The following is a 26,934-nucleotide window of genomic DNA, read 5'->3' on the forward strand; positions in this document are numbered from 1 at the left end:
CTGGCAGTAAACTTACAGATCCGCTTGCCTCTGCCCCCTAAGGGCTGGGAATTAAAGGCACATGCACAGCAGAAGAAATATTTAAACATTAATTAATTGAAAATTAAATATCTTCTATCCCATTAAAAAGTCACTGGAATCTAGGTGTGATGGTGCATACCTTTTATCCTAGCACTTGATAGGAGAGGCAGGGGAATCTCTGTGAGTTCTAGGCCAGCCAAGGCTACACAGTGAGACCTTATCTCAAAAACCAACCCACCCACCCACCCAGGGACAGCGTTTAACATCAGCACTTGGGAGAGGCAGGGAGGTGTCTGTGAGTTAGAGGTCAGCCTGGTCTACATAGGGAGTCCTCGGACAGCCTACAGAGAACCTGTCTAAAAAAGACACCCTCTCCCCCCCCCCCCCCCGAAAAAAAAAGGCATTGGAATTAAAAGTGTGATGGCACAGTACAATATTTAAACATCAAAAACAATTAGTTCAAAAGTGAAGAAAGAGTGGTTAAGAGTACATGTTGCCCTTGCAGAGGACTTGGATTGGGTTCCCAGCACCTACATGATGTTCATGTGGTGTCCCCACAGCCATTTGTAACTTCATTTCCAGGGGATCCGAAGCCCTCTTCTGACCTCTGTGAACACCAGGCACACACTTAGTACACATACACATGCAGGCAAAACAGTCACACACACAAAATACTTAAAAAATACAGAGCCGGGCATTGTGCCACATGCCTTTAATTCCAGCACTTGGGAGGCAGAGGCAGGCAGATCTCTGTGAGTTCGAGGCCAGCCTGGTCTGCAAAGCAAGCTCCAGGACAGCCAGGACTCTGTTATACAGAGAAACCCTGTCTTGAAAAACAAAACAAAACACCCCATACATCCATACATAAATGCACTTAGAGTACTTCTATCCACTAAAAAGACTGGTGATCAGGCCTGGTGTCAGAGGCAGGAATATTCAGAGTGAGTTCCAGGTCAGTCAGAGTTACACAGTAAAATCCTGCTAAGGGAAACAAAACAACACACCCCCTGCCACAATGCACATGAACAGGGTACATAAGCCATTTATCTCAGTTAATCCCAACTCATTCAGCTTTCACAAGGAAGGATCCCAGAAAACTGAACAAGTGTTTCTAGGAGTAAACACACTGCAGCTAAAAAAGCTTGGATTTCTCTGAAAAATCACTTCTACCACAATGGGCCACGATCTCACAAATGCTGTTTGCCCCTGAATGACAGGGGATGGTGTGTGCGTGCCTGCCACGTAAGAACCAAATCTACAGAGAGAGGTCAATTATACTGGGCATGTATGAATTTGTTCACTAATATTATGCAGGTTGTGGAATAAACCTTAGACAAACAGGAAGATCTATGTAGAAGAGCAGGGCACTGATTTTAAGACCCCAGGGAAGGGACTTTCATCATCCTTAAGTATACTAGATCATGGGCTGGGGAGATGGTTCAGTGATTAAAATCTTGCTACGCACGTCTGAGGACCAGAGTTTGGATCCCCAAAATTCACGTAAGTGCCGGCTGGGCCTGACAGTCCACATGTAATTCCAGCCTAGGACAGCAGAGACAAAGGATCCTCAGAACAAGCTGCCTAGGGAGACCTGTCACGACAGCAGCTTCCGGAGTTGACTGAGAGACCCTGTGCCAATGAGTTACAGTGCAAGAGCCATGGAGAATGACTAACACCAACACGTGTGTGCTCACACACACACAAACATGCATACATACAATGAGAATGAAAATGAAAAAGGAATACAAAATCTTAAAAATAATATAAACAGTGGCTGGAGAGATGGATCAGAATTTAGGAGTAATGGCTGCTCTTCTAGAAGCCCCAGGTTCAATTCCCAGCATGTACATGGTGGCTTACAACTGTCTTTAACTCCAGTTCCAAGGGATCCAGAGACATCCTCTTCTGGCCTCCGTGGGCACCAGGTGTGTACACAGTGCACAGACAACATACCATACACATTAAAAAAATTAAAAAAAAATTAGTATATAAATTTAAATAGTCACTAGCTAAAAGTAATGAACCAATGTTAGTTTTTTAGTTTTGAGAAAAGAATGATGATGGTCTAGGAATGTAACTTGGTAGAGTGCGTACCTAGCACTGGGTTCAAGCCCCAGCACTACATAAAACAAGCATGGTAGTGCTCACACATACATAATTTTAACACTTGGCTAGTGGTGGAAAAAGCATCAGCAGCTCAAGTTTCTTTATCACACAGTGGGTTTGAGATGAGCCCGGGATAGAGGAGACCTGTCTCAATAAAAGGGGGACGGGTTGGCTGGAGAGATGGCTCAGCAGGCAAGAGTCCTGCTGTGAAACCACGAAGACCCATGTTATGCGCTCAGTGTGGTCTCATGTGCACCTGAGACCCAGTGCTGGGGGAAGGTTGGGGGCGCAAAGACAAAAGGATTGCTGGGCTTGCTGGCTTCCAGCCAGGCCCAAAACGAACACAAACTACAGACTTAGGGAAAGACACTACCCCAGAGAAGTGAGAGGACACCCATGTGTGCACACCTACACACATACGTGCACAAACACTACACACATATACAGCACATTCACCAAACAAACGATTTCGATAACGTTAAGGTAGCATCAGGAACAAACCACCCTGGTGCAAGGAGCCTCTGGGAATGCTCCATATGATCACTGTACCTTTTCTGTAAACCTTCCTACCTCTAGTGCTTAAGTCCACATTAAAAGCATCTTTTTGTTTGTGTGCTTTTGAGACAGAATCTCTCTATGTAGTCCTGTCCTAGATCCTAGCGCTCACTATGTGAGCCAGACTGGCCTTGAACTCACAGAGATCCTCCTGCATCTGCCTTTTTGAGTGCTGTGACTAAATATATTTAAAAGGAAGAGGAAAAAGAAATCAAGTTCTTCTTAATGCATCAGACTAAGGAGAGAAAGGCTCAAAACTGGAGTTGGTATTGACAGTATTTTAGAAAGGAGCCACAAAGAAACATTCTTATTTTTTTCACAAAGCAACATTTTATCTACAGATATTCAGTGTGTGTGTGTGCGCGACGACAACGACAAACTAACATGTATGCCAAATCCGAGGCAGTAGGTCTAGGCAGACACTGAAAGGCAGACAGTAACAATTCTTATCTTGTGCATCAGAACTGAAAGTCTCGTCTATTTTCACAACAAAACAGCTGACAGTACCCCAGAGATAACTGTATCGGGGACGGGACTCTGGGCTTCATTATCTGGTGATGAACTAAATGAAGATGCAGTTACAAAGAAAGTATTTAAGGAAATACATTTTTGAAGCAGTGCCATAGCAACAGAGTTCCCAGCTTCCCTTGCATGAGCTACTCTTTCTTTCTGAACATAAAAATATTACGAGGCACAAGTGGAGACCAAGGTCACTATACTGAATAATGAACAGACTTGAGTGCCTAGAAAGAGTCCAAGGAAGGCCTTAGGGCCCCCAGAGGACAGTGGAGGAAGTGCTGGAGGAGGAATTGGAGCACCAAGTCAGGTGGGACTCTGAGACTTGGGAAGAAACTGCAGAAGGGTTCACCACCTTGGTCAGTCCCTAAGCACCAACTCCTCCTGTGGGTGTCCTACCAGACACTCTAAATGAAAGCTTCCTTAACTCCTGACCCCTCTGCCTCCACACCCCAAGTGCTGGGATGTCAAACAAGCTCCAGCAAAGCCTGCTCTCTGACTGAAAACTCAAGGTGCAGCTCCTGAAATAAGAGATCTCTTCCTTCAAACAAGAAAACACATGAAACAGGTCTCTGCTTTGTGAGCTAACACTATAAGGAGTATATCTCAATGGTTCTTATTTTCTCATAGCATTCTGAAATTATGGGGTTACCTATAACCAACATCCCCAACAACTAAGAACAAGAACTGTTTCTATCTTCTATGGGGTCTCCATAGCATCGCCTTGTAAACACGCAGAGAATGACATGAATGAATGATTATCTTGGGTTCCTCTGAATGGAACATTACTTGTGAGCAGGGGCTAACGATAAGGCTCCCAAATTACTCATGGAACAACTCAGTAAATATGGCTGAGCAAAGATCACACAAGGTTGGAACTCAGTCCTCACTTTCTGAAGGAAACAGAGGGTGAAGGGAGGAAAAAATTTCCTTATGATGCTGGCATTTGCTTGGTATTACAGACCTGTTCCTGGTATGTTGTGCTCTGGATCTGGCGGGTCTTCGGGGGCACAAGTGTCAGCTATGAGGGGCGGAGAATGGCTAGAAGGCTGGTTCCCTTGCTGCTCTAGCACGGCTTCCAGGTGGGCCATCTCCTGCCGGAGCTTTATCAGGTTATCTTTCATGGTAGCCCTCTGCTGTAAAACCAAAGAACACCAAGAGTTACACACTTGGAAAGACGTCACACCAATTAATTTTAGCATGAGAACTGAAATCACCTAGTATGGAATTAGGGGTTCTGGTTGAATATTTTTTAATCCAACCATACTTGTGTGGTTAATGACCTTGAAATTATTTCAAAATGATGTTGGAGGAGGGCACAACCTCCAACACTCCCAAATAGACTTGCTTCATTGTAGCTCAATATTTTCTTTTAAAGATGAAAGAAAAGAGAAAACCAAAAAACAGTAACAGTACTTTAGGCTTAAAATTTACAAGAATCTGTTAACATCTTGCATAAGCTATGCTTCAAAGATTTGATACTGTATGATTAGTTCACAAAAGAAATGTGTGATTTATTTTTTACAAAAATTCTTTAATGGTCAGTCAGTGGTGTCACACACCTTTAATCCCAGCACTCGAAAGGCAGAGGCAGGTGGATGTCTGTGAGTTTGAGGCCAGCCTGGTCTACAGAGAGTTCCAGGATAGCCAGGGCTACACAGAGAAATCCTGTCTCAAAAACAAAACTGTGTACAGATGTTTTGTCTGCACATGTATGCCTGGACCCCTCAGAGGTCACAAGAAGGCAATGAATGTATCCACTAGAATAAGAGTTGTGAGCCATCATATGGATGCTGGGAACCGAACCCAGGTCTTCCGTAAGAGCAGCAAGTGCTCTTAATTGCTGAGCCATCTTTCCAGCCCCTGATATATTTTTTATTATTTTATTTTTAGAATATTTGTAGCCCAGAGTAGAGGTGCATGACGTTGTACTCAGCTCCAAGTGTATTTACTTTTTAAATGGATGAAGTGTTGAATAATTTCCTATGACAGTCTAGAAAGCTTGTAACAACAGCTACTATTTTTTCTTGCCCCATGTGGTCACTGCTCCCCAGCCCTCCCAACAGCCTGGTCTACATAGGGAGTTTCAGGCTGGCCAGGGCTACAGTGAGACCCTGTCACAAACAATTTAGCAAGTCTAAGGATTTAACAAGCAAAGAATATAGGCATAAAAGGAATTTTCCAAAATATATGTTTCTTCACCACTGTTAGAAGGAATGTTGATGCTGTTTTTTCAGCTTTGAGGGAGATGGAATCTGTTTCACCTTCTGTTCCTTTCTTCTGATCCTTGAAAACGACTTTGCTCTTCATTAAAAACAAGCCATTTTCTTCCTACAGCTACACTAAATTCATAGTTCTCGGGAGGATTTTATGACCAAAAGACAAAACAAAACTGTATTTCTAGCTTTACAAAGGTTCCCACTGCTACTCTCTCCGAGACTGTATTGCTGCCAACATCTGCAGTGACGCCAATGCCACCACGTGGTGCCTGTTAGTACTGACATCCCTGATCCAGCCCTAGCCAAGGCCCTACACAGACATCAGACCAATGCTTTAAAAGCTGAATTAGTCAGCACCCACAACCATCCCATCTAACCTCCAGGCAGCCATTAAACACCAGAAAATCAGGGGAAAGGCAATCGGAGCATGGTTGCAGGGCCCTGCTTTTGGGTGTCCCTGTAGGAATAAATGTATAACTTAGACAAATTCCACTACAGGTAATTGCTCAGCTGCAGGAGGGAGGACAAAGCCAGGCAGGTTACCAAGTCTACTGATTCCAATTCTGAACTACCTCTTTAATGTGCTCTTCTTCAGTTCTATTCCCACAATGCTACTCTCACACTTTAATATGGCCACGACACTGCCAAGGTTTCCTAAAAGCCATGTTTATCAAGTCTCTTTTGTCCAAAAGGGCCGTAAGTAGCAGAATACAGCTCAGGTAATAAGTTAGTATTTTTGAACATTAAAGAACTGTTAGTCTTTACTGCCCTGAGGACAAAGTCCAAATTCCTAAACATACCATTCAGAAGTCCACCCACACCTTGATCTTATCTGTCATTTCCTTTGAGCATTTCCACAAGCCTAGTTTTCTAGAGACACAGGACTAGTCAGTGATGCCCAGGCCTTCCATGCTTCTATCTTTGCCTCAGTTGCTGCCATCCCTCTTTTCCCACTTGGTAAACTCTTCTCATCTTTCAAAGCCCAGCTTAGAAGTCTTCATTGGGCGTCCCCACCAACTGTCTATCAGGTCGACAGTATACCTCACGACTTGGCTCAGGCTGCCAATTCATCAGTATTCTCAGGGGAACACATAACTTCCTGGATGGGAGGAATCTTCCCTTGTTTATTGTTTTGTTTTTAAGACAGGCCCATGTATCTCAGGCTAGCTTGAAACTTGAGATTCTCCTTCCTAAACTTTCCTCAGGCCAGGAATGCTAAGGTTATAGGTGTACAAGGTGTGCAACACCATGCCCAACTCCACTGTCTCGTAGAGAGCAAGTTCTTAGCAAACATTTAATGCAGAAATGAATAAATGGATGAATTAGTCTTTGGGGGTAGGAAGGCTGGCAAGATGGCTCAGTGGGTAGAGAGAGGTACCTGCCACCAAGCCTAATGACTTGAGTTCCATCCCTGGGACCCACATGGTGGGGGAAGACAATCTTACATTTTCACCTGCCTGCTGTGGAATATGCATACACATGCACACAATAAGCATCAAAAAGGTATATTAATGATACCAGATTAGGTATCATCGATCATCTATTACTCCTCAGCTCTATATAAACAGAGGGGAAAGGTCCCATTTCAATCATTTTGCTTGTTTGTACTAGTCCAGATTAAAGTTACCTGTTTTGAATAGATACTTGATAAAAACACTTTAAAAAAACGAATACTGAACAAATAATATATTTCTGGGAATAAGATCAGAGATACAAGAAACAACGAAGTAGTTTATTGAATGTCAAATACAATACAGTATGTCTAAGACAGATGGAATAAAAAGCTGGAACCTAAAAAACAAACAGCCAACGGACAGAATTAGGTAACAGACATATTGACAGAGCCCCAGATCTACATCCAGAAAGGATCAGAGGAATTGAACATAGAGAGAAGACTTCTAAAGTCTTTTAATCTTTCTGATCACTATGGCAATCTTGCAAAAGTAGAGAATTTGAGTGATAAACAAGGCACACAATGGACAGTTGCCTCAATGGTTTCCTCCCAACTCCCACAGGCTTCAGGCCTAGGATTTACTGAGCCAAGTCCTCTCTATTTGTCATCTTCACAGCAATGCCAAGAGTTTAAAAGACTTAAAAACTGGACACTACCTAGTGTTGACAGAGGTACAGGAAAGTGGGAACTCCAAATACTACAGAAGCTAGAAGCACAGGCTGGCTTAATCCTTCTAAAGAATAGTAGGACACTATGTATCATACACCAAAAATCATCAAGATGTGGTATCTAGCAATCAGGATGTCTACTAGAGTGCTGTGCCTAATAGCAATGGTGCTTCTTAGCCCAGACTTTAATAGGCAGCAAAGGGGCAAATCAATCATTATACACTCAAACAATAGAAAGCTATATAGTAACTAAAAAGACACCAGATGTGATGGTGAACTCCTGTAATTTCAGCATTCAACATACAGAGGCAGGAGGACCTCAAGTTCAAAGCCAGCCTTAGATATAATGAAGTAAGATGCTGTCTTAACAAATAAAAACACCCCTGACTCCCAATATAGTCATTGAGGCTGGGGAGGTAGCTCTATCGTATAGTGCTAGCCTAGAATACACAATTCCTAGCACAATTAATAGGATAAGATAAAAAAGTCACTGTCAAATTTTAATGACACCATAAAAGGTAAATCATAATATTAGTATATAGAATATTACTTAATATTATTTATTTATTTGTTTGTTTGTTTTTTGAGGCAGGGTCTTACTTTGCAGCCCTGGCTGGCCTGGAGCTCACAACACAAACTAGGATGACCTGGAACTCACAGAGATTCACCCGCCTCTGCCTCTGGAGTACTGGGACTAATGGGGTGTGTTACCATGCCTGGCTCCTTTTCTGAGTTTTTGATGACAACAAGAATGACTTTAGGAATACTATGAATTCCAGTTTCACTTAATTTAGTACTTTTTAGGAAGAGAAGAAAAGTAACTCCTATGCTGGCAGCTAAAAGCACACTTATGCTTCAGGAGAGAAAGCCAAAGCTACATCAGGATGATTCAAAAGGTTCCAAATAACTCCATCTTGACAGTGTACCTGCCACCACACGTGAGGACCTGATTTGATCCCCAGAACAACTTCCATAAGGTGTCACCTGACCTCCACACATTTGCCCTGGTGGCAGACACACCCATATACGATCACAATTGAAGGAAGATAAGCAAATCAAGTGAGACCATACAGTCAGGTACAGAGACCTCTGACCAGTCTCATGCCAGAACCGCTGTGTACTCTGCATCAGACCCGTGCAGGGACACAGAGGGAACCCTAGGAAGTGGCCCAGCTAGTGAGAGATAAACACAGGAAAGAGAGACTTAGATGAACCCAAGGTTGGGATAGTAGTTTGGAAAATTTTGGTGTCACTTTTACAAAAGGAAAACGAGGTGACAGTGCCAGGTTCTGGCTGTGAGAAAGACAGTGCTCTTGTGGAGAGACTGTCCTGCTCTTCTGGAGAGACTGTCCTGCCTCAGGGACAGAAGCATTCACACAACCAAATGCTGCAGATTTAAGAAAACTGCTGTCCCTTACAAACATTACCAGTCACCAGTCCCTTACCAGGTTCAGGAATTAGTACCATGTACATTCTTCTCTAATGAGGAAGAGATGACATATCACCAACAAGCAACTAGACTATAAAAGACAAAAATAAAAGGAAATATCCACAACACAGTGAAAGGTAAGATGGTCTCTAGTGGAAAGGCAGTCCTCTACGTTTCAATTTGGTTCTGAGAATAAATATATCCCTTTTGACACAATAATACTTTCATATAATAATGCTATGGGGCAAGTAGGTTTTAAAGATCTGGCTTATTCAGTTAGATGGTAGTGGTGAATGCCTTTAATCCCAGCAGAGGCAGGCGGATCGCTGTGAGTTTGAGGCCAGCCTGGTCTACAGAGTGAGTTCCAGGACAGCCAGGGCTACACAGAGAAACCCTGTCTGGGGGTTGAGGGGAATCTTAAAGCTAGTATTCAGTGTTTTATAGTGAGTTAGATGGTATCAAAGCTATTAAAGGTATCAAGTTCCACCAGGGAATTCTAAAAAAAAAAAATAAATCTCATTTGCGTTTATAAGGCATCACGTAAACTGTTAGGCCATTAATCCAGGGATGACATTAGCAGGCATAAGATGTAGGGTTCATACCACCATATACAAAGGACACCACCAACTTGCGAATGCTTCTTACCTGAGTGGTTAAAATCTCACTCTGGGAGCCATCTTCAGAAAGGTTGGTTTCACTCTCATACCCAGAAGCCACTTCGCCTGAAACGACAGGGAAGTCAGTCGTGTGGAGCAGCGCATGAGCTCTGCAGCCCGCAGTGTCTGTCTGTCCCGTGTGGAGCAGCGCATGAGCTCTGCAGGCCGCAGTGTCTGACTGCCCCGTGTGGAGCAGCGCACGAGCCCTGCAGGCCGCAGTGTCTGTCTGTCCCGTGTGGAGCAGCGCATGAGCTCTGCAGCCCACAGTGTCTGTCTGTCCCGTGTGGAGCAGCGCATGAGCTCTGCAGCCCGCAGTGTCTGTCTGCCCGTCCTTTTCACAACACTTGTCTCACTTTCACGTCATACAAACGACCAAATTCAGGATGCTCATTTCCTGGCAGAATTCCTACAACAGGCTGGGTGTGGTGAGGAATGCATTTAATCCCAGATCTGGGGAGGCAAAGGCAGGCAGATCTCTGCTCCAGGCCAGCCAGGGCTACATAGAGAGATCATGTCTTAAAAAAACACAAACAAGCCGGGCGGTGGTGGCGCACGCCTTTAATCCCAGCACTCGGGAGGCAGAGCCAGGAGGATCTCTGTGAGTTCGAGGCCAGCCTGGGCTACCAAGTGAGTTCCAGGAAAGGCGCAAAGCTACACAGAGAAACCCGGTCTCAAAAAACCAAAAAACAAAAACCAAAACCAAAAACACAAACAAATCAGAAAAATTCTACAATAAAAACCAGAAGCAATTAAGCCATTCAAGTTCATCCTATCAGACATTCTGGCTGCATGAAGTCATTGAAAAAAAGATTTTATTTTTATGATTTTTAATTATGTGTATGTTGTGTGTCTGTGTGGGTTACTTATATGTGAACACAGCAGGTACCTGTGGAAGCCAGAGGCATTAGATCCCCCCTGGAGCTGGAGTTACAGGTAGTTGGTCACCTGACATGGATGCTGGGAACCAAACTTAGATTTATTGCAAGAGAGTACCTATTCTTTTTTCCCTTTTTATGTATTTATTTATACTTTGGTGTTTTGCCTGCATGTATATCTGTCTATATGAGGGTGCTGGATCCCCTGGAATGGAAATGACAGAAAACTCCGAGCTGCCATGTGGGTGCTGGGAATTGAGCTCGGGTCCTCTGGGAGGAGCAGCCAGTGCTTATAACAGCTGAGCCATCTCCCCAGGCCCTCCACCATGACCAAAGAGTGCCTGTTCTTAACCACCCATCTCTCCAGGTCCAGGACGGACTTTTGACTTAAGGAAAAGAACTGTGGGAAGAACATCTTTCAAGTTTAAGGAGCAGCTAATGTGACTGCACTTGGAAACTCGTGTATCCTCAAAAGGCGTAACCACTCGGCTCACTTCTGTAGACTGACACACACAAACAACAACAACACTACCTGAATCTGGGATTATGATATCCTCTTCTTGATCACTGTCTTCTTCTGGGCAAGCTCCCATTTCCTCATCTGAAATCAACTCCTTGTCACTTAGGAAAAGCTGCTCGTTCTCAGACTGGTCACTCATCTTTTTGGAGGGAGGATTAAACAAGGGGTCCTGGGAGACTGCGTTTGCAGCAGAATCTTGTACGGCACTGTGCTGTGAGGAGAACATGCTGCCAGAGCATTTTGGGTCCTCACCAAGGGGATGTTCCTGAGAATCCTCTACCAAGATCACCTCGTTACTGTCATCCCTGACGGTGCACTTCCACAGCGCCTGGGTCCCTGCTGCCTTCTCGGACAGACGCGGTGTCCCAACACTGCTCTGTCTGGTAAGGTCAGGTGTATTGCTTACTCTGCCAAGCAAGTGCTGGAAGCTGGGAAGATCGTCATCCTCACATTCACTCTCTTCTGAGTACTCTAATTTCCTAGACCCTCTACGGAGACTCCGAACCAGCGAAGCATGGGTTAAAGGGCTAGGGCTCCTATTCAGCTCTCTTCTCTGGACACTTCCATTAAAAACAGCAGACTTCTCCAGGATGTCACCTTCACCGAAGCTAGTGTTTTCCTGTATGTCAACATCATCCAACAGGTCATCAGGTGTCTCAGAACAAACCTGAAAACCATTACCACTCCCCATAGGTTGTTCGAGCTTATCTGAGAACAGACACGGAGAGAAGTCTGCACCCACAGTCTTACCTTCCTGCTTTTTGATTTGAAGATTTTTATACTCACTCACAGGAAAACCTTGCTTACAGATTCCAGATTGCATAAGACCTAAGGGAAGCACAGTGTTTAACTTAGTCCCTCCGCTTCTGCCTAGGTGTCCTTGGAAGTTTTCGCCACTGGAACATACTTCATTAATACTGCCCGAGCTGGCTTCTGGACAAGCACTTTTCCTGTTGCTTTGGCCAATTGTGTGTATGTTACTTTGAACAACCGTCTCATTTCCCATGGCCTTTTCAGTTGACAATGTATGTTTCTCAAATTGTCCCTCTGACAGAGTTTTCCTATGGTCAGTCTTCATAGAGGGCGTGACGGGAGAAACTGACTGTTGAAGACGTGAGTTTTGTGGAATTCTGGGGTCACCCGCAGTGCTGAGATCGTTCTCATTGCTTCTGTACCGAGATGATGGACAAAGCCTGGACACTCCAGCACACACTGGATCGGTGCCGGGCTTACCTTCCTGATGAAGCAGAGGTACGCTCACTGTGGCAGTCACTGCCTGTCCACAACTGATTTCAGACTCTTCATGTCCCCGATTTTCTTCTTTTTGTTCACCTTCAGAAGTCACTTTTGCACTCACTTCCCTTAAGGACACGGAGGAAGCACAGGCTGTTACACACTCCTTTTGGGGATCTCTTGGTTTGGAAAATAAAGTAAATGACTGACGCTTTGGAACTTGAAATGTATTCTGTAAATACTGAGTATCAAGTTCACTCTCTTCCATTTCTGTCTCCTGAATGTGGCTAAGTCCGTGTCTCAGTGGATGCCTGAAGCACTCGGTGCCGCTTCCAGCATCTTTAGAACCGTGGACCAGTTCCTTGGGGTTTTCACTTGCTACAAACTGAGCCATACACTGACTTGCTCCTGTTTTTGCAAATCTGGCAGTGTTAGCTTCCAGTAATGACACACTGTTCTGTATGTCATCGTCAGTGTCAGGGACCAATGACACACTGGTGCTCTCCTCAGATCTCTCGGTGGGCAAACCTTGCTCTCCATCCAGCACCAGAGCCTTCAGGTCTTTGGTACTGTCAGACCTTTGGCTTAGTTCAAGTTTCTCTACTTCTTTTCTCTGAGGGCTAGGACTGACAGGCCCTTGAGGTTCATTAGAACGTGGACAGTTATTTAATAAACCAGGTATGTTTGTTAATTTCTCTTCTGGGAAAGCATCACTGGCCCTTCTCTTCTTTATTTGTTCATTTGGCTCGTTATTCTTCTTGGCATCTGCTGCAGGTTCTGTGTCCACTGTGAGTTGAGGCTTTCTAATATGCCTGACTGGCTTTTGGTTGGAACTGTTTTTCTTTGTTTCTTCACTGCTGCTACAACTATCAATTTGAAATTCGGTACAAGCAGGTGGGCTGGGATTCCCACTGACTGGTTCAAGTGCAAGAACACATTTGGTGGAAGATTTCCTCCTCAGCCTATTTTTCTTCGGAGCTTTTGAATCGCGGACGTTTAATTCTATCTCCAAATCACTTACACTGTTGCTTGTAGCTTTGGCTTTAGTTGTGAAAACAGACTCTTTTCCCGGTGATCGTACTGGATTAGCATTTCTCTCTTTCTGAAGATTACTGCCTTTTGTCTCGTTCTCATGACCATTACTGGTAATACCCACCACTTGGCCATTCGGCTCCATTTGGTCAGTTCCCTGATTTGTATTTTCAGGAGTCTTTGGAATAACTGTTAAATCTGCTTTCTTGATAAAATCCTCAGGCTGAAGGCATGTAGTTCTCCTTTTACGTTTTAATTTATTTGTGAAGGGGTTTGCTTGTGCTATCTGTGGTTCTGTAGTATATGTGCCTAGAAGTTCAGTTACACGGTTCAAGTGAGGGAGGCTTCCCTTTCTCTGATATGTCTTCCCAAATATTTTATCTTTGATATCATTCTCTACTGGTTTGGAGAAGTCTCTTTCACTCTTACACATTAAAGCATTATGGGGATCAGAGGCCACCGAGTCTATTTCCTTTAAAGGACTGGAACATCCATCTTCTTCATTTGAAACTTCTAACACAGCAGCTGCTTCAGCATTTGCCTCCTGCCTCCTGTCAGCAGTGCCGTCAGGAGTTAACGTTCCACCGGTCTTGGAGAACCACTCGTTAACTTTCTGAATGCTGCTGTTTAGTGTTATCCAAGGGACATCTTGGGTAGCTCTAGGATTCTCAGGGCACAGACTTTCCTGATTATTCCATTTCTTCCTCCTAGAGAGGGACTCAGCATCCAGATCTACCTTTTCCTCAGTGCTGGGAATCTGCCTATCATTACATGTTTCTTTACTCTCAGCCCATCTGTTCTGTTGGCTCCTTGCTAAGCCAGACTGTTTGCCTTTATTACAGAATTCAGCCTTTTCTACATTCATTCTGTCTTCAGCGAGTAATAAACTGCTGTTCTCCTGCTGTAATGAGCTGGCATGAATATCCGTGCCACATGGCTCCACATGTAAGTTTGAAACAGAAATACCCTGACATTTTTCTGGATGCCTTTCAGTTGCATGATTCTCAATGGGGTTCAAATCTTTATTACTGCATTGATGCTGTTCAATATCTGTTACGTCCTCAGAAAACTCACAAGCATCTGAAATATACAAAATAACAAGGTACTTAAAAATGGAATTATCATGAGAAAATACATTCTTAATTAATACAACTTGGGAGTAGAAATCAATCCACTAACCATACTTTTTAAAATTTTACATTAAAGAAAGTTTTAAGTGTATAAATGTTTTGCTTGCATGTACGTATATGCACCACAGGCATGCCTGGTGCTCACAGAAGAGGATTTCAGATCCCTTTTGCTGCTGGGAACCAAACCCAGGTCTTCCTTAAGAGCAACAAATTCTCTTAACTGCTGAGCCATCTCTCCAGCCCCAATCCACTGGCTTTTTGTTTGTTTGTTTTCTGAAATAGGGTTTCTCTGTGTAGCTGTCCTGGAACTCACTATGTAGACCAGGCTGGCCTCGAACTCACAGAAATCCTCCTGCCTCTGCCTCTCGAGTGCTGGGATCAAAGGTGTGTACTGCCATCACCCAGTTTCCACTGGCTTTAGAGGAGCTAACATCATAAACTACAAGTATACTGAAGATCTAGCTCATATTCTTTCGTGTAACTCCATTATGTAGAGTCTAATATTTTCCTAAACAGGATAATTCGATCACATCATCTATTCCCCTAGTCTCTTAAAATTGAACAAAAAGCAGATTATTTGATCAACAGACCTTAACTTTTCTGTTCTGTTTGCAGACTCATATGCTCCACTTTTAAAAACTAGCTGACAGGTAGGTGTGGTATTCCATCACTGAGAAGGTTAAGGCAAAAAAAAATGCTGATAGTTCAAGGCCAGCCTGAGCCATAATACACTTGTTTCTAAATCAGTCAAAACAAAAAGAAACAAAAATCAGGTAGCAAGAATGAAATATATCAACTAAGAGGAAAGGACAGCAAGGGCTGGTGGTATATGACTATAACCTCACCACTTGGGTGGCTTAAACAAAAGGATGGTTAGACTACTTTGGGTTACATAGTAGAACTGTCTTTAAAAACAAAAGTTAAGTGGCAGCATGCAGCTACACTCAATATTACTATAATCACAGCAGTCTAGTGCCACTCACTATCTCACAATGGCAACTGAGAAAAAAAAATGGTACTTTAATTCTTTAACGATGTTGTGAATTATAAATGTGAATTATAAATTATAAATAAATTTGGAACCTGGTCTTCAGATTAATTTAATTACAGAACTCATCTACCCATTCTCTTTAGTGTCATTAAGTTGGGAAGGTTTGACATTACCCTTTTCTGCAGAATCCAAACTGGCTTCATCTCCGGCTTCCCGAGGGGTCATTTGTAACAATTCCTGGTCTCTCACACTAAAGGAGGGAAAGACAGAACCCCTAATGAGAAATTCTACTTGTATGCTCACAAACCTGTCAAATGAGCAAGATCAAATATTTTAGCTCCTCTAGATAGGGTCCTAACAGCTGAGCAGACTGGCTCACCTTTTGAAATCTGCTCTCCTTTTAAGTGCCTTCCAGTAAAAATGGAATGGTCAAAGACTGAGAACAGTGACAAATATAAGACGAGTGTACAACACTGCTTTCTGGATATGCAATAAGAACACACTTGCACGCTCAGGAACCATTGGGGAACAGGGGGTAGAAAGATTCTAAGAGCCAGAGGTTGGAAAGAGCAGAGCAAAACAGTGTCTTCTGGACATGGCAGGACCACTGCACTCACGAACTGACACAACTGTGGCTGTTTGCACACCATCTGTACAAGATCAAGCCTGTCAACATTGTAGCGTAGAAAAGAGGGGTTCACAAGCCCACCCCTCTAACTAAGGAGCTATGGACAGTCCATAGATTCTGAGGGAGAGAGAGTTAGTTCACAAGCCCACCCCTCTAACTAAGGAGCTATGGACAGTCCATAGATTCTGAAGGAGAGAAAGTTAGTTTCCTTCAGGAGTGTAGGGTCTCTTGTAGGATGAGACTGAGTACACCCTCCAGTGGATGTTCTAACACCCTAGAGTAATAAAGAAATGGTTCAGTGGTTTTTTGTTGTTGTTGTTGTTTTGTGTTTCCGGACAGGATTTCTCTGTGTAGCCCTGGCTGTCCTGGAACTCATTTTGTAGACCAGGTTGGCCTTGAACTCAGAGATCTGCCAGTCTCTGCCTCCTGAGTGCTGAGACTAAAGGAATGAGCCATCACGTCCTGCTAAGAAATGGTTCAGTGTTAAGAGCACTGGTTGAGCTTCCAGAGTACCCGGGTTCGATCCCTAGCACCCACAGGATGGCTCATAGACATCTGTAATCCCAGTTCCAGGGAACTGGACTCACTTTTCTGGCCTCTTCAGGCACTAGGCACAAATGTGGCACACAAATATACGTTCAGGTAATATACGTACACACATAATTTTTTTTTTTTTTTTTTTGAGATAGGGTCTCTTTCTAGACCAGGCTGGGTTTAAACTCACAGAGATCCACCTGCCTCTGCCTCACAAGAGTTCTGGATTAGATGGATGGTGGTGGCACATGCCTTTAATTCCAGCACTTGGGAGGCAGAGGCAGGCAGATCTCTGTGAGTTTGAGGCCAGTCTAGTCTACAGTGCAAGTTCCAGGAAAGGCTCTAGAGCTACACAAAGAAGAAACCCTGTCTCGAAAAACAAAACAAAACAAAAAAACAAAACAAACAAAAAAAGAGTTCTGGGATTAAAGGCATATGCCACCAAGCCCAGTTCCGAATTAAAAAAAAAAACAAAAACCCTCTAGCCCTGAACCATACTTCTAGCTTCAACCCCCTCCAATTTTAAGGTTAGGTAGAAGTAATTTATAAACAAAAATTTACTGATAATGACCAATGATCATAGATCCTAAGAAAGGAAACTGGATGATTATAAATAAAATTAAGCTCTTTGGGCCAGGTGTGGTGGTATATGCCTTTAATCACTCAGGAGGCGGCAGATAGATCTCTGTGAGTTCAGGACAGCCAGGGCTACGTAGATCTTGCCCCCAAATAAACAAACAAACAAAATAGATGCTTTAGTAATTTCATCAGCCATAATTACTAGCACATACGAGAAACTCAAAGAATAGCCATCGGATGGTAACAAGTGTGTGCTGACTTCACTGTTATCTAAAACTCCTTTGCATTAGAAAAATGTACAACAAACAAACATGTTCCCCAGGAAATAAAATAGACAGATGAAACTAAATGATCCTTAAGGTTTCTTCTAATACCATGACCTAAATCTAAGACCCTCAATATTAACTGGATATGAAAAGGCTCCTTGTGACTTACCTGCAATCATCTGGCCTCTTAACTGTCTCTTCAGAAGAATCAGACTCTTAAAAAACAAAAAACAAAACCCAAAAATCATTCAAGGTTTTTAATTAAAAAGGTTAAAAAAATACTTCTTGTAAAACAGTGGTTCATTGAGAAATACTTACAATGTATATTTTATATAAATAATTAACATGTTACATTATATAAACATGACCCATTATGTGGGAATACAGATAAGTGGCAGAAAGCATGGGCTCCAAAGCCAACTCCCCATGTCCAAATGCTTTTTTTTTTTTTTTTTTTTTTTTTTAATTTTTCGAGACAGGGTTTCTTTGAACTCACAGATCTGCCTGTTTCTGCCTGTGCTGGGATTAAAGGTGTATACTATCACCGCCAGCCCTACCTCCAAATTCTTAACCTCTCTGACTTAATTTTCTCATCTGTAAAATTAGTAACCACCTCAGGACTGACATCTTAGATGAGGTATACAAAAAAATACAACAGCACCTAAAATACAGTTAAGTGCTCCTAAATATTAACTGACATGATTTGCACTACTTTTATTAACACATATTTGTGTGTGTGTGTGTGTGTGTGCATGCGCGCACATAGTATAGATGTTAGAGGACAACTTTATCAGAGTTGGTTCTCTCCTTCCACTATGTAGAGTCTAGGGACTGAATTTAGGTTATCAAGCTTGGTGGCAAGAGCCTTTACCAACTGAGCCATCTCATCACCACCCGGGAATATTTTTACAAAACAACACCATTGTTGATAGATTTATTATGACTAGAAGACATACAAGTTAATTTCAAAGAAATCCAATAAATATTATGGAGCTCCATGGTAGTGCAGGGAACTCAAAATAAAGCCATTCTTCCCAATTTGATTACTGATTTGTTTCTGAGATAGGATTCTCTAGTATCCCAGTCTCTCTTCAAACTCAGGATCCTTCTGGTTCAGCCTCTCAAATGCTAGGAGGACAGATCTGGCCCCCTCACAAAGTGTAGAGAAATAGTAAAGAGACCTCTTGGAACTCCGAGCTCACTTCTTTTGTCTTTTTGGCCAGCTGAGGATTGAGTCCAGGGCTTGTACAGTTTGTCTTGGATCCCTCTAAATGCTATGGCAACTAACCATGTTCTTCTTTATTATAACTTTACATTTTTCCAAAATTCAATTATGTTCGTAACCAACATCTTCCCTTTTGTTTTACAAAGTAAGATTCTTCAAGGTGTGAAGTCTAACTTACATAATTGATAATTCATGATAGAGCCCATAAAATTATTTTACTTTCATTTACCAAAACTCCACACAACATATATAAATCACAACCAAGATTTTTGATAGAACTATAAGCCAAACAATCTAGCAATTATTATTTTGAACTTAATAAAATGCAAGACCCTTACCTAACTCAATGTACACAGATTTATTTCGAGGCTGTGTCTGCTGAGTTTTCTTCATTGATCTCACAATTCCAAGGTTAGACAGCTGGACACTGAGACTGTCCTTCTGTTAAACAGTAAAGAATGCTTTAAGTTTTACATTTTGAAAATTTCCTTTTTTTTGCTTTATTTTTCTAACTAATTATAATCATGAGTATTTCCTAAGTATTAATATAGAGAAGTTTGAAACTGATACTCCGTATTTCCAATCATATCTGATAAGACTGGCAACATAAAATGTATTTTCAAACGGGATAAATGATAAAAGGAAGAGTCTGAGGGAGAGGCTATAAAGGAGGAACAGAGGTAGCAAGGTTGGGAGTCAAGGGAAAGAACCATGAAAACACATTTTGTTTGAAAATGTCATAGTAGCCGGGCGGTGGTGGCACATGCCTTTAATCCTAGCACTCGGGAGGCAGAGGCAGGTGAATCTCTGTGAGTTCGAGGCCAGCCTGGTCTATAGAGCGAGATCCAGGACAGGCACCAAAACTACACAGAGAAACCCTGTCTCGAAAAACCAAAAAAAAAAAAAAAAAAAAGGAAAGAAAATGTCATAGTGTTCTCAAACACATTATATACTGATTTAAAAAATAAAACAGGTTACTAGAGAGATGGCTCATTGGTTAAGAACACAGGCTGCTCTTGCAGAGGACCCAAAGCACCTGCATTCATATGTATAAACCCCACACAGCCTTACACATTAATTAAAGATGAAAAATAAATCTAGCTGGGCAGTGATGGCACTCACCTTTAATCCCAGCACTGTGGAAGTAGAGGCAGGCGGATCTCTGTGAGTTCGAGACCAGCCAGGGCTACGACCAGAGACAGAGAAACCCTGTCCCAAAAAACACCAATAAATAAATAAATAAACAAACAAACCTAGACTATTTAAATAAAAACATTTTTAAAACCCCAGCATTCCTCGGAACACTTAGTAAGGTGTATTCTGTGATCTCTGCCATCCAGCACATATGGACGTTCAGAAGACGTCATTACATTTTCTTTGGTAATTACAGTGGACAAGTGGAAGTAATTTTCAAATGCTTCTAAAAGATCAGTGATACTGTATCTGTTTCATCCAAGCACCAGAGCTGATGAGTTATAAAACAGGAGGGTCTATACGGTGTCTCTTGATCCCAACAGGTACCCGAACTTCTCAGTCTGTAACTCTTCCTTATTAGAACACTTGTCCAGCCACTTGTTCACCATCATCCTCTCTTTCCTAAGTTTTCATATAAATCCACTCATTCACAATGCCAACACTTAATAAACAGATGCCAGAAAAAACGGAAACAGCTTTACCAAGGTGGCATTTCCAGATTCAGTCTGTCGAAGTCTTTTGACACGGTCTCGGTAGCCTACACTCTGGATGATAGAAGTCTCCTCATTCAAAGGTTCAGAAGAATTTTTCATTTTTGAAAAACTGTAACTGTTTGCGACTTTAAAACATAAAGAACATGTTTTAGTTAGAAAAAGATATTAATCCTCATTAAATACCCAGACTGTTCCCTGCTGTGTGAGGATAACGCAAACAACCACCACCAAACCAGCCTGGTGGAGGTGGCAGTGCAGCCCTTGATCCCAGCACTGGAGCGGCAGACGCAGGAGGCTCTCTGAGTTCCAGGACAGTCAAGACTACACAGAGAAACCCTGTCTTGAAAAACCAAACAAAAAAGAATAATTCATTACGGATACATTTAATTGTGTTGTCTTTTGTTTGTTTGTTTGAGGCAGGTTCTGTATAGGCCTCATTTTGTCTGGAATTTGATAGCTTTGATCTCAAGAGATCCACCTGCCTCTGCCTCCTGAGTGCTAAGATTTAAGGTGTATGTCAGCATGTCTGTCTACCTTCAATTTCTAATGTATTTTTCAGCTTATGTGTATGTGTGTATGCATGCATGAGTTCATGTAGCATGTGGGTGTAGGTGCCTGAAGAAGTCAGAGGGCACTGGGTCCCTAGAGTTGTAAGCCACCTGCTGTCATTGATGAAATCTGAACCTAGGTCCTCTGTAAGAAGAGTTAAGCATCCTTAACTGTTGAGCCATATCTGCTGCTTTGATTACCTAAAAAAAATTTTAAAGTCCAGTTTAGAAATTTAGAGACTATCCAAGTTATTTTTATTCCCCCCACACACCTAAAAATTAATAAATTTGCCCATTAACAAGTTTATCGTTATTTCTCTTAATTTAAGGAGTAACAATGCACCACTACTGTTTGTAGCACTAAGAAAGGAAATGTTAAGCAATGGCATACAATTGATAAAACGCTCCAATTTCAGAGACATTACGATATACATTTTAACCGGGCGGTGGTGGCGCACGCCTTTAATCCCAGCTCTCCGGAGGCAGAGGCAGGTGGATCTCTGTGAGTTCGAGGCCAGCCTGGGCTACAGAGTGAGATCCAGGAAAGGTGCAAAGCTACACAGAGAAACCCTGTCTCAAAAAACCAAAACCCAAACCAAACCAAACAAACAAACAAACAAGAAATAAAATACATTTTAGGAATGAAGACTAAGACATGAGACCGACAGGAGTGGTTTAAGACACAGGCTGGCAAGACGGCTCAGCAGGTACAAATGCTTGTGTGAAGCCTTATGACCTGGGTTTGACCCCAACCCATTCGTTAACCTGTAAGTCCTACTTGCCCAAGGACAAGCAACTTCCTGGAATGCTGGGGGCTGTTGTTCATGTAAGATAGCAAGCCATGGGTTTTCACTTCAGTAAACAAGGTTGTCTGCCCCAAATGCACAGGATGTGCTTGACCACATGTAGGTAGGAGGCATGTAGGCAGGAAGTATGCCAGGATGTGTGCTTGCTCCCCATTGGACGAAGGCAGGATAGATAGCCTTGTGGGTTCTGCCTTTATAAACACTTGACTAACCTAATTCAGCGCCATTGTCTGGGAATCTCGTGTATGGACCTGGCCAGGCCAGTGTCCACAGTCCTGGACAGTATTAAATAAAGCTTGCTTTAATTAGCCAGTTGTGGATTTGGTCTTTCTCCTCCTCACAATTGTCAGGTTTAACACCATGTAAAGGTAGGAGAAAAATCAACCCTAAAGTTGTCCTCTGATCTCCAAATGTGTGCCCTAGGGAATGCATGTCTGCATTCAAACATACTACTACAAATAATAAAAACTTTAAAAATTAGGGCCATTGAGTAAAGGCAGTTAGCACCAACCCTGAAGATCTGAGCTCAATCCCCGAGACCCACATAGTGGAAGGATAGAAGTAACTCCCAAAAGCTTTCTTGATTTGCACATACATACTGTGGCATGCCTGAACCACAACCCTCCATACACCCAAACAAATGTAACTTAAAAAAATTTAGGGCTATAGAGAAGGCTCAGTAGTTATATGAGCACTGGCTGCTATTCCAGAGGATCCAGGTTTGATCCCCAGCATCCACATGGTGGCTCAAACCCATCATAACGAATTCCAGGGGATGGGGGTCCAGCTCCTCCTGGAGTCTGCCGGCAGCACGCACACACATGGTCCACTGACACACATCGCCATCAAAAGCAGTGAGGGCAGGAACTCAAGCAGGGCAGGAATCCAGAGCTGATGAAGAGGCCATAGAGAGTGCTGCTAACTGGCTTGCTCATCATGGCTGGCTCAGCTTGCTTTCTTGTAGAACCCAGGATCACCAGCTCAGGGGTGACTCACTCACAGTGGGCTGGACCCTCCTACATCAGTCACCAATTAAGAAAATGTCCTATAGGCTTGCTTACAGCCCAATTTTATGGAAGTATTTTCTCAATTGAGGTTCCCTTCTCTTAGATGACTCTAGCTTACATCAAATTGACATAAAAGTAGCCAGCACATACATGCAGGCAAAACTCCCATATACATGAAATAAAATTTAATTTTAAAATATACAGATTAAAGAGGCTGGGGAGAGAGCTCAGTAGCACTTGCTGCACTGATGAGGCCTTGAGCTTGATTCTCAGCACTCACATAAAAAGCTGGACCCGGTTAAGCTTTTAGGCTTTTAGCAGCAGTTCAGATGAGGACACAAAGGCTTCCAGTTGGAGGAAACAAGATCAGCTGAGGAACTGGCAAGGTGAGGTTAGCTGTGGCTTGTTCTGTTTTTCTGATTTTTTCGGCGTTCACCCCAATACCTAGCTCCGGGTTTGTTTTTATTAATAAGACCTTTTAAGATTCATGCTACACAAAAACCCACTACAGGCATATACACATAACTAAAAAAGATGAAAATAAATCACACACACACACACACACACACCCCTGAACACACAGACAATTAAAATATACATCTTAAGACCGGGTGTGGTATGGTGGCCTATGCCTTGAATCCCAGCACTCAGGGGAAGGAGCAATCTCCGCGGGACACAACCAGAACAGACAGAGCACTCTGCCCGAGGCCGACCTGGGGCCCAGCTGCCAATCCTGCGAAGCCCAACAACTTGGAGGTGTTGGTGAGATCGCCCTACTGATCAACCTGTTCAGCTGAGACCCATTCGGGAGCGGTTTCGGAAGCAGGCAGCCTGTAGTCTGAGGAAACACGATCAGCTGGGGAGTTGGCGAGCGAGCAAAACGAGACCCGAGAACGCAAGAGAAGGAGCAGTCCAGCCACCGAACCAGATCACCAGAGTCATAAGCCCACCCTACACCAACTCGGAACAGGTAAGGCCCCATCTCTGGACCAGCAGACTAGGTCTCTAGCCCCTAGGCCCAAGCCATTGGAGCCCCAGGGACCAGGCAGCTACATTTCCCTGCTCCCTCGCCAACCCCCCTCCCAAAAAAAAAAAAAAAACTCAGCTCCTGCAAACCCAACAACCACTGGAGTCATAAGTCCACCCTACACCAACTGGGAACAGCCATTGGAGCCCCAGGAACCAGACAGCGGCCTCTTTCCCTGCTCCCTCCCCAAGAAAACCATCCCATGGGACACCAACAAGCACTGAAGCTCCCTGAGACAGAACCCACTAACACTGGTGGACTAAGCTGCTCCCGGAGAAACAAAGCCCAACAGCACCGATTTGACCAAGAACTCCCAGTGGACCAAGACTATCAATTAGAACAAGAGAGGCACCTTCAGACACAGACACCACCTGCACTGAGCAGAGGAAGAGATGAGTAGACGCCAGTGCAAAAATACAGGAAACAACATAAAGACCTATATGACACCATCAGAACCTAGTGATTCTACACCTGCAAGACATGAACATACCAACGCAGAAGCAGCAGAAGAAATCACCTAAAAATGACTTTAAGAAGATGATAGAGGCCCTTAAAGAGGAAATAAAAACTCCCTTAAAGAGGAAATAAAAAATTCCCTTAAAGAAATGGAAGAAAAAACAAACAAAAAATAGGAAGAAATCAAAGAAAGCCAAGAAAAAGTAATTGAACAGATGAAGGAAACAGTTCAAAATTTGAAAATTGAAATCGAGACAATAAAGACGACACAAACTGAGGGAATGCTGGAAATAGAAAATCTGACTAAACGAACAGGAACTACAGATGCAAGCATAACCAACCAAATGCAAGAGATGGAACAGGGAATCTCTGACGTCGAAGACACAATAGAGAAAATAGATTCGTCAGTCAAAGAAAACACTAAAGCCAAAAAAAGTCGTAACACAAAACGTCCAAGAAATTTGGGACACCATGAAAAGACCAAACCTAAGAATAATAGAAGATAGAAGATAGAAGAAGGAGAAGAATACCAACTCAAAGGCATAGAAAATATATTCAACAAAATCATAGAAGAAAACTTTCCTAACCTAAAGAAAGAAATACCTATGAAGATACAAGAAGCTTACAGAACACCAAATAGGCTGGATCAAAAAAAAAAAAAAAAAAAATCCTCGCCACATAATAACCAAAACACTAAATATACAGAACAAAGAAAAAATATTAAGAGCTGCAAAGGAAAAAGGCCAAGTAACATATTAAGGCAGACCCATCAGAATAACACCAGATTTCTCAATAGAGACTATGAAAGCTAGAAGGTCCTGGACAAACGTTATGCAGACACTAAGAACAACAGATGCTGGGCTGGAGAGATGGCTCAGCTGTTCTTCCAGAGGTCCTGAGTTCAATTCCCAGCAACCACATGGTGGCTCACAACCATCCGTAATGAAATCTGGTGCCCTCTTCTGGCCTGCAGGTGTATATGCAGACAGAACACTATACATAACAAATAAATCTTAAAAAAAAAAAAAAAAACAAAAACAAAAACGGATGCCAACCCAAACTATTATACCCAGCAAAACTCTCAATCACCATAGACGGAGTAAACAAAATATTCCACGATAAAACCAGATTTAAACAATACCTATCCACAAATCCAGCCCTACAGAAAGAAATAGAAGGAAAAATCCAACCTAAGGAAATTAAACACACCCATGAAAACTCAGGCAATAGATAATCCCATACCAACAAATACCAAAGAATGAAAACACAACACTACCACCAAAAAATAACAGGAATTAACAATCACTGGTCATTAATATCCATCAATATCAATGGTCTCAACTCACCTATAAAAAGACACAGGCTAACAGAATGAATAAGAAAACAGGATCCATCCTTCTGCTGCATACAAGAAACTCACCTCAACTTCAAAGACAGACATTACCTCAGAGTAAAAGGCTGGGAAAAGGCTTTCCAATCAAATGGACTTAAGAAGCAAGCTGGTGTAGCTCTCTAATATCTAATAAAATAGACTTCAAACTAAAATCAATTGAAAGAGATCGGGAAGGACATTACATATTTATTACAGGGAAAATCCACCAAGATGAAGTCTCAATACTGAACATTTATGCCCCAAACACAAAGGCACCCACATTTGTAAAAGAAACATTACGAAAGCTTAAATCACACACTAGTAGTGGGAGATTTCAACAACCACTCTCACCAGAGGACTCTACCAGACTGAAACTTAACAGAGAAATAAAGGACCTAACAGATGTTATGGCTCAAATGGACTTAATAGATATCTACAAAACATTCTACCCTAACACAAAAGAATATACCTTCTTCTCAGCACTCCATGGAACCTTCTCAAAAATTGACCACATGCTTGGTCACAAAGCAAATCTCAACAGATAAAAAAACATTGAAATTACCTCCTGTATCTTATCGGACCACCATGCCTTAAAGTTAGAGTTCAACAACAACAAAAACTATAGAAAGCCTACAATCTCATGGAAACTGAATAATGCCCACCTGAAGCACCAATGGGTCAAGGAAGAAATAAAGAAATTAAAGATTTCCTAGGATTCAATGAAAATGAAAGTACAACATACCCAAACTTATGGGACACTATGAAAGCAGTGCTAAGAGGAAAATTCATAGCACTAAATGCCCACATAAAGAAGTTGGAGAAATCTCATACCAATGACTTAACATCACACCTGAAATCTCTAGAACAAAAAGCTGGACCCAGGGAAGGCACACAAGGGATCCCTGGGGCTCCCTGGAGCTCCCTGGCCAGTCAGCCCAGCCTAATTGGCAAGCACCATGTACCAGTGAGAAACCTTGTCTCAAAAAACGATGGGGATGGCTCCTGAGGAACAATGCTTGAAGATGACCTCTGGGCTCCACACAAATACAGACACACCTGCCCCAAACCATGCTCCCTGCAATAAATAAAACATAATCCCAGGCACAGATTTAACTTTTAACCAGACTAAAGTCTTATTAGCTATTCACATACAACAGCTTGAAAAACTTCTCAAGTTTTCCAGCCAGCCCCTTGAGAATTGCCTCTGGGGCCGTGCGGCACTTACACTGCATTCCTGTGTCAAGCTCAAAAGCATCAGTCATTTTCAGCAGCTCTTCAACAAGTTGACCAAACCTTGTACTTCCTTGCAGGCTCCTGAAATTAATTTTTTTGAGAAGCACATACATGAATATTAATTTTAAGCATACTAACATAAAGACATATAAACACAGATT

General features: G+C 42.6%; 1 protein-coding gene across 1 annotated transcript in view; it reads right to left on the bottom strand.

Annotated features, from left to right (window-relative positions):
• The window catches only part of Brca1 (BRCA1 DNA repair associated), a 73,743-nt gene that overhangs the window by 28,568 nt on the left and 18,241 nt on the right, over positions 1 to 26,934 (bottom strand). The window contains exons 4-11 of the mRNA XM_059271850.1: positions 26,766 to 26,854; positions 20,313 to 20,449; positions 18,975 to 19,077; positions 17,581 to 17,626; positions 15,578 to 15,654; positions 11,031 to 14,363; positions 9,613 to 9,689; positions 4,163 to 4,334 (exon numbers count right to left, since the gene is read on the bottom strand). Of these exons, the coding sequence (XP_059127833.1) occupies positions 4,163 to 4,334; positions 9,613 to 9,689; positions 11,031 to 14,363; positions 15,578 to 15,654; positions 17,581 to 17,626; positions 18,975 to 19,077; positions 20,313 to 20,449; positions 26,766 to 26,854 (4,034 nt within the window). The remainder of the gene's footprint in view (positions 1 to 4,162; positions 4,335 to 9,612; positions 9,690 to 11,030; positions 14,364 to 15,577; positions 15,655 to 17,580; positions 17,627 to 18,974; positions 19,078 to 20,312; positions 20,450 to 26,765; positions 26,855 to 26,934) is intronic.

This window comes from Peromyscus eremicus, chromosome 8a, assembly GCF_949786415.1.
Source record: "Peromyscus eremicus chromosome 8a, PerEre_H2_v1, whole genome shotgun sequence".
Classification (NCBI taxonomy): Eukaryota; Metazoa; Chordata; class Mammalia; order Rodentia; family Cricetidae; genus Peromyscus; species Peromyscus eremicus.